At 32.8% G+C, this 9,246-nt stretch overlaps 1 protein-coding gene across 1 annotated transcript; it reads left to right on the forward strand.

Moving 5' to 3' along the window:
- The first annotated feature begins 6,322 nt into the window (after positions 1–6,322).
- LOC107784846 (aspartic proteinase PCS1-like) lies at positions 6,323–7,884 on the forward strand. The gene has a single exon (XM_016606029.1). It carries the CDS (start codon positions 6,398–6,400, stop codon positions 7,745–7,747), a length of 1,350 nt encoding a protein of 449 aa, XP_016461515.1. The 5' UTR covers positions 6,323–6,397; the 3' UTR covers positions 7,748–7,884.
- Positions 7,885–9,246: the final 1,362 nt, after the last annotated feature.

Consider the following 9,246-nt stretch of genomic DNA (forward strand, 5'->3'; position numbering starts at 1 on the left):
CACGGGATTCGGGGGTGCTTAACACCTTACCTCGGGTCAACAGAATTTCTTACTTAGAATTTCTGGTTTGCAGACTTCATTTGGAAAGGTCGAAAATTTCCTCGATTTGGGATTCAAGATAAACCGGTGACTTGGGACACCAAAAGCCAAACCTTTTCCCAAGTGGCGACTCTGAATTAAATAAATAATCCCATTTCGAATATTGTCGCTTAAATTGGAAAAACTCCCTCGCGTATTTAACCCTTCGGGGCCGGGCGCGCAAAAAGGAGGTGTGACAATACTATATTGATTAATGGAGTCCAAACAAAACCTTTTGAAGCAAGAAGAGGATTGAGGCAAGGAGATCCACTGTCCCCCTATCTGTTTGTGTTTGCCATGTAATACCAGACAAGGAGGCTGAAAATGCTCAACAACAATCCAGATTTTAATTACCATCCCAAGTGTGCAAAGATGCAAATCTTGCAACTTGGATTTGCTTATGACTTTTTACTATTTTGCAGGGAGATTTGAAGTCAGTCCAACTACTATATAATGGCTTTCAAGAGTTCTCACAAGCATCTGGACTGAAGATTAACAAAAACAAAAGTTCCTTATTTTGTGGAGGGATTACACAAGAAGACCAAGAGAAGATACTAAGCTTCCTGGGAATACAAAAGGGAGAATTACCTGTGAGATATTTAGGAGTCCCATTGAGCACCAGGAGAATCAGTATAGCACAATGCCATCCTTTGGTAGAGAAGATAGTAGGCAGAATAACATCCTGAACAATAGGGTTCTTATCCTATGCTTGAAGAGTCCAACTTATTAAAAGTGTCCTATTCTCAGTTCAGACTTACTGGGCACAAATTTTTGTGCTGCTAAAGAAAATCACAAAGTTAATAGAGGCAATCTGCAGAAGCTTCTTATGGGCAGGTGAGAGCAATGTAACTAAAAAGGCCCTACTAGTATGGGAAAGGATATGTATGCCTAAGACAGCAGGAGACTTTAACATAATTGATATAACACTATGGAATAAAGTAGATGTATGTAAACATTATTGGGAACTGTGCAGAGAAAAGAACAAATTGTGGATCCAATGGATTCACAGTTACTACATCAAAGACAAGGAAGCATGGGGTATCCAGGTGAAGCAAGCATCATGGATGGTTGGGAAGATACTCAAAGCTCAGGAGACACTCGTGAAAGCTGGCTTCAATCATGAGAAAATAAGGAGAACTAAGAAATGCAACATCAAAACTATATATCACAGGCTGCGTGGAACATTTGACAAGGTGAGATGGAAGAAGATAGCATGCCAGAATTTAGGTTGCCCACGCTGTACCTTCATGCTAACATTGACAGCTCATGGTAAACTATACACGAGGGATAGGCTGCAGAAGTGGGGCATGCATGTAGAAGAAGAATGTGTACTTTGTAGAACAGAGAAAGAGAGCATCCAACACTTGTTCTTTGAGTGTGAATACTCTAAAGCACTATGAAGCAGGATACTAGCTTGGCAAGGAATAAATAGGGGAACTTTGGATGGGAGCAAGAACTTGCATGGGCAGTAAATATAACCAGGAAGAAGACTCCAAAGGCTGAACTTTTCAAAATGGCCTTAGCTGCAACAGTGTACTACGTATGGCAGGAACGAAATGTGAGAATTTTTCAGGCAAAATCAAGGGGATGGGAAGCAGTGTGTATGAAGATTATCCAAGAGTTACATAGCAGAAGTCACAAATATATAGAAGAAAGGACGAGTAGTCTTAATTGGTACCCTTATAGTAGATAAATGTATATGCTTTAGATAAAGGAGGGATGGGGGCATAGAAGAGTAGGATGGAATGTATGAGTTCTGAATTCTCTTGTTTATATTTTCCCTGGTAAATAGAAAGCTTTAATTACCAAAAAAAAGGAGGAACTTATTTTAATTTGAGATTGTGACATAATCGATCAACTGATTTACAAAATAATTATTAGAATATTTAATGAATTATTAATGCAGTATTCCAACTGTCCCAATTTATATAAAAGTGTTCGGCGTACAAATAAAGCACCTACTAATTCCTGTTCGGGCATAAATTTTTTCAAGTTTTTTGAATAAATATAAACCTTTTTATAAACTTATAATAATTAACTAATACAGTTTATGATTAAAAATATATTTGAAAAGGAGTTTGAGAAAAAATATAGCTAAAAAAACTATTTAACCTTTTAAATTATAACATATTCACATAAAATTAGAGGAAAGAGAATAACAAATAAGTAATTCTAAGCTTCAACTTGCTTGAAGAAAAATATTATAACGGGGTAAACCAATGAGGTCATTCTTGAGGTTTTGTGTCCAATGAATTGTTTGTTTTAAATTCAATGAATTGTTTAAATTTTAAATTTTCAAAGAAGTTAGATTTGCTACTCGTCTAAAATAAGGATTGACAAGTGATGATGGTGTCTGTGAGAGACCGAGCTACTGAGAATGGAGCATGTGTATTACTTTTAATTTTTTAATTATACACTTATTATATAGTATTATATACTATGGAATTTAGTGCCAAATTATGTGCATCAACATATTTCAAAATCTTGAATCCATACTGTATGATTGCAACACAAGGTCCCACAGATAGAATTAGGTCTAGTGAACTGGATATGATAATTAATTAATATTACTTAATTATTATGACTGGTTAGAGAAGAGCTTACGAGAAGACATTATATTCTGCCTGTAAACGAATATAAATATAAAGTTAAAAGATTTGAGTTTCACTTTTATGCTTCATATAGTTTATTTTTTGTCTTTCTTAATAAGAAAGGGAGATATTAAAAAAATAAAAAAGTTAAAGCCAGCCAAAAGACGTGCGTTTTGAGAGAAATGAATGCTCTTTTGTTGAATGAATCAATCGATTACCCACATTTCTTCTTAGAAGAAGATTCCATTTCTTAAATGTGAACCACAAATGATAGTGCTTTTTTCGGTTTCTTGCCACGTGTCTCCTATTTGTTTTGGGCTCCACACTACCGCTATTACTCCCTCTATTCAATTTATGTAGCACTATTTGACTTGATACATAATTTAAAAGAAATAGATATTTTTAAAACTTATTATCTATATCAAGTACCATCCTAAGTTTTTTTCCTTTGAACCTCGCCCTTTCTTCACACGCTTGCCGGCAACCCGCTTTTTATTCCCCGAGCACTCAATAGAAGAAGAGGAATCAAGTCATGTAGTCAGAAATCCAATCCTTGCTCCCGTAGCCTGTCCTTACGATTGATCTCCAGGTTCTGATTCTGCCTCATCTGATAATAGAAGTACCTTTGTAAGGACTCCATCTCAACATAAATTCACATTTGATGGTTATTTTACTTGAACATTTTCATTAACGCCTTCTGCTTGTAGACGGATAGAAAGCAGAAAGAGAGCCCGAGGTACTGACCCGCAATGAGGCAGAACTGTCTATCTCGAGCGGGATGATAATAACTAGTCCTTCCTTGAATTAAGACTTTAATGAAGGAAAAGTCTGGGTGAAATCTCAGTGAAAGAGCCTCGGTTCACTCTTCGCTATAAGCTGAGTTTCCAAGTTGGGGAGTACAAGTCCCGAGTCTTTCCTTTCCTCTATGATAGGAGGGACAAGTCTTAAAATTTCGTGTGACTATAAATCTATCTTAAATTATTTTTATTTATAAAAAGGTGATACTCCCTCCAGTCCAAAATAAGTGATTTTTTGTCTTTTTTCTTGTGGTCCAAAATAAATAATTTTTTCAAATTTCAAAAATGAATTAATTATTTTTTTTCTACATTGCCCTTGAAGTAATTAATGTTGGAGTATGTGTTAGAAGTGTTTATGTGAAGAGATAGTAAATGTTAATATGGTCAATTTCATTGCTAATTAATGTTAACCGGAGCGAGCATTATTTTTAGGACGAACTAAAAAGAAAAGAGTGTTAGATAAACTGGAATAAATGGAATATGATTTTTTATTTTTCGAGTTCAAGCATGAAATCTCCTATTAAGAATGGAGATTTCATTCTTAATAGAGCGTGAATGCTATTAAGCATGAAATTCTATCCACCCCACCTTAACCCTTGGTGGTGTGAATGCTAGTGCTTTAGTACATAACCTAATAAAAACGCTCGATTCAGGATTTTTCTTTGAGTTAATGTAAAAAAAAAATTACATAATCAATATATATAGTTTAATTAATTATTCTAATTATATGTTAGTTATTATTTTATCAGGTAATAAATATATTACAAGAATTTACCAATAACTATCATATAAGAGACCTAAGTTGTTTGCATATACAATACTTAAACTCTCTTGCTACCACAGACATTTTATTTTATATTTGTGAATAAGTGGAGGGAAAGAAAAAAGAGAAGAAGAAAAGGGAGGTGCCGAAAGAATACAAAAGATTATGAGAAAAGAGGACAAGAAGGAAATGGGGTCAAAAGAAATGAGAAGGGAGATATATAATGAAAAGAAAGAAGCAATAACTAGAGGACAAGTTTGCATATGCTAATCTTAATTTGAGCTCCAAAATGTCCTTATCCAAAAGCCAACTACTCAACTTCCAATTTGTCTTCCTAATTTTATCATAGTTTTATACAAAAAAAATTTATTTCATCCTTCTTTTCTTTTTCACTTTTTCGTCACATTTGTGACCTTAATTTTCCATAGAAACAGAAGAACTCAAAAGAAATTCATCGAAGAGGACAAAAGAATTCATTTTCTGCTTTTCTCGCGATTAGATCTTTTCAAGACTAAAAATTAGTAGAAAATAATTACTTTATTATAAAAATACACCTTATTTTATCCGCATCAAATATTTATACCAAATTAATATATACATAATATATGTTTACATATAGACTTTTTACTTTTAGTCATGGTTAATTAATATATATTTGCACCTCAATAACCACGTAACAATAATAAATTAGCATAACTTAGTACAATTATCCGATAATAAGTTCTCATAATAAATGAGCAATGGTTCATGTTATGTGCTACATTATTGTAATATTATAAAAATCTTACCTTATATTTATGTAACTATTTTTATTATTTGTACAACTGACCTCCAGTCACATACTTGCACAACTCTTTATGTTGCATTAAAGCTCTCACCCTAAAAGAATAAAAAAAAAAATCTGATATCTGATTTTCACAAGAATAACATAAATAATTTTTTTCAGAAAAACAATTTTTTTCAATACATAATAGTGCAGCCAGTTGCACGAAACATCTCGCATTCATGTAGGTTTCGGAAAAAGACCGCACTCCAAGAAAGCGTGATATAGGCAGCCTAACCCGATGCATCAGTGACTAATTCAACGGCCCGAACTCCTGACCTATAGGACACATGAAGACAACTTTACCGTTAAATCAAATAAAAAACTCTACTTTTAGGGTAGGAGTGATGTATTTCATAAGGAAACACTAGGGGTGTTCATGGTTCGGTTTGGATCGGTTTTTCCCTAAAAAGAAATCAAACCAAGTAAGTCGGTTTTTCAAACATTAGAACCAATTAAGTCATTTTTTTCTTGATTCGGTTTATGTCGGTTTTTCGATTTTTTCGGTTATTTGCCGGTTTTTTCTTAAATATAAGACATACACTACCAAACACACATTTCGGCGATCACATTTTCAACGTAACACTATCAAATCAATTGCCCTTTGAGAAATCTATTATTTACCGAGATATATTGATGATAATTGAATCAAATAGTGATGAATAATTTAAGGACTCAATTAAAAATATATTATTTTTAACATGAAATAGATTCTTACACTTAACAAAAGAAAACTACCAATTAAACTAGAATGTAAAGGTAAAGAACTGTACTAAAAGTGCAAACGATTGATATTTACTATAAAAAATTTAAAACTTTGTATAAAAGTATACATATACAGGTGTAATAATAAATTTAAAATAGATAATTCTATATTCGTTTGGTTCGTTTTTTTTAATTAAAACCAAAACCAAGCCAAATTTGATCGATTTTTAAATTTCAAAACCAAAATCAAATCAAATAAAAAAGTATTGATGTTTTTGGTCGATTTGATTTGATTTTGGATTTGGTTAGGATTTTCGGATTTTTACTATCACAGCCCCTAGAAAACACCCTGAGGCCTAAGGCTGTAATAAAACTACAAATTTGGTGAAAAACTTAGCCAGTATCTCACCTACAACTCAGTAGCAAAGTAGGTAACTGTTCTCATTACAACACAGCTTGCAAACTACTAAAATCCCTATTAAAGAAACCGCGTTTTAGTTTTCCTCTTTTTATTTTCCTTTGTTTTTTTCCTCTCATTAAACCATATAAATACTAACCATCTACTCACCTCTCACAAATTAAAACCATATAATTCTCCTTCCTTTCTTCTCTACAAAAATCTTCAAAAAGAAATACTCTCATGGCTTCTTCTTCTAGAGTTTTTGTTCTTCTTCTTCTCATAATCTTCAATTTTCTCTACATCTCAGCACAAAAAACCATTAAACATAAGCCTTTTTCTATGTCATTTCCTCTTATTTCAACATCTTTATCACATAACTCTTCTTCTAAAGCTCTTTTTCTTTCTTCTTTTATGGCTTCTAATAATAGAAGACAAACTCAAAATACAAAAACTATGTCTAGAATTCCATCTTTGAACTATAAATCAACTTTTAAATATTCAATGGCTTTAATTGTTACACTACCAATAGGAACACCACCACAAAATCAACAAATGGTTTTGGACACTGGTAGCCAACTTTCTTGGATTCAATGTCATAAGAAAATTCCCAAAAGACCCCCACCAACGACGTCGTTTGATCCTTCTTTGTCTTCTACTTTCTCTGTTCTTCCTTGTACTCATCCTTTATGTAAGCCAAGAATTCCCGATTTTACCCTTCCAACTACTTGTGACCAAAATCGTTTGTGCCACTATTCCTACTTTTATGCTGATGGTACTTTAGCTGAGGGTAATCTTGTCCGTGAAAAAATTACATTTTCACGTTCCCAAAGTACCCCTCCTTTGATTCTTGGTTGTGCGACCGAGTCCGAAGATGCTGAGGGTATTTTGGGAATGAATCTTGGACGGTTTTCTTTTGCCTCCCAAGCTAAGGTACAAAAATTCTCATATTGCGTGCCAATTAGACAAGGTAGCCATGCAGTTAAACCTAGTGGAACATTTTACCTAGGCCAAAACCCTAATTCCCATACATTTCAATACATAAATCTTTTGACTTTTCCTCAAAGTCAACGCATGCCAAATTTGGATCCACTAGCTTTTACTGTTGGCATGGTGGGGATAAAAATTGGCGGCAAAAAATTAAACATCTCCGGGAGGGTTTTCCGGCCAAACGCTGGTGGTTCCGGCCAGACGATCATTGATTCCGGCACGGAGTACACTTTCTTAGTGGAAGAAGCGTACAATAAGGTCAGAGAAGAAATTGTTAGGTTAGTAGGTCCAAGATTGAAAAAAGGTTACGTTTATGGTGGTGCACTCGACATGTGCTTCGATAACCGTCCGATCGAAATCGGACGGTTGATAGGTGATATGACATTGCAATTTGAAAACGGGGTTGATATTTTGATCAATAAGGAAAGGATGTTGGATGAAGTAGAAGGTGGGATCCATTGTGTTGGAATCGGACGGTCAGAATCACTTGGAATAGCAAGCAATATTATTGGTAATTTTCACCAGCAAAATTTATGGGTAGAATTTGATATGAGAAATCGACGAGTAGGTTTTGGCAAAGGAGAGTGTAGTAGGCAAGTGTAATGAGTATTAGTCATATACAAGAGGATGATTTAGGGCTTGTGCTGTGTAAAATATTATAGTAATCTAGTAGATTATGAGAAAATATGATGTATTATATGTATATGCAATTGATTAAATTTGCCATTCTTTTATAGTTATATTATTCTTCTAATTTTTTGAAGCTGATAGCACTAAGTTCTTTTGTGTTCGTTGATGGAAACTACAACAGAATTAACAACAACAAATGTTTGATACTTAAATCCATATACTGATTTTAATAAGTGGCATACATTATAAATGGACCAAGTTGCCTGTTAAACTATTTAGTAGGCGTTTGGACATAAAAATTGTAATTTTTGAAAAAAAATATATTTGGCGTTAAGTTGAAAAATAATATGTGAAATTTGAAATTATGTTAGGACATACAATTTACTTACAAAAATATTAATTTTGTAAGTGGGAAAAAAACTTTTCCCGAAAAACTTGAAATTTGAAAAATGATGAAAAATCTCTAAGAATTTAGAAATTTTAATGGACAAATTAAATACGCTTCTAAAAAAAATCTGAAAAAAGGAAATAACTCGTGGATAAACGGGTCCTTAGACACTCGACTATCATAATGTAGGCAAAACCGCAGAAGGTGTTGTCTAAGAAGTTATTTTGGCGCTGGTGACATAGAGTCGGAGTCACTAACTAAAGTTTAGGGATTGTACCGTGACTTCACTTTAATATCATTATACATTTAAATATTTATAGATAATTAATGAATTTTTAATATATATACATATAATATTTGGACGAAAGTTGCAAAGTTCACATGAATCCATAACCGACCTAGTAGATCCATCCTACCATGACATAGTAATGTTTTGGGGTTGTTATTGTATTTATAAAGTTGTACATAAGTGTAAGAGACAAGAATATCCTTATTTAGAAGGGTAATATACAACAATTCCTAGACTAACATGGTAAAAGATACATGTATATTATCATATTTCAGTATTTTAAAATTTTTGAAATGTCTAAACTTCTTATTAGTGTTTTCTTATAAAAATATTTATGGCTAGATATAAATCTCAATGGACAAGAAAACTTATTAACATGCTTCTTGGTCCATATTGATTGCCGTGGTCGGCCATGAAATTATTTAATTGTGGGACAGACTTCAACTAGTGGACTGTCTTACTAACTACTGACTCTCTTTTTTCTCTAGTTGCTAGTGGGGACATTAAATATTTAATATTTATACGAGATTAGAATGAATAAAGCTCTTGTGGATAGTAATGATGATCAACGTGCTAAACTCAAGGATTATATATATATATATATATATATATATATATATATATATATATATATATATATATATATATATATATATATATATATATATATATATATATAAGAATTATCTTAATACTAATTATTAGGGACTAAAAAGAATAGATTATTGCCCTAAGTGTATGCTGCTGTCGAAATTAATTATGATATCTTGATAGAATATGAATCGTTTTTGCCAA

This window comes from Nicotiana tabacum, chromosome 11 (genome assembly GCF_000715075.1).
Source record: "Nicotiana tabacum cultivar K326 chromosome 11, ASM71507v2, whole genome shotgun sequence".
Classification (NCBI taxonomy): domain Eukaryota; kingdom Viridiplantae; phylum Streptophyta; class Magnoliopsida; order Solanales; family Solanaceae; genus Nicotiana; species Nicotiana tabacum.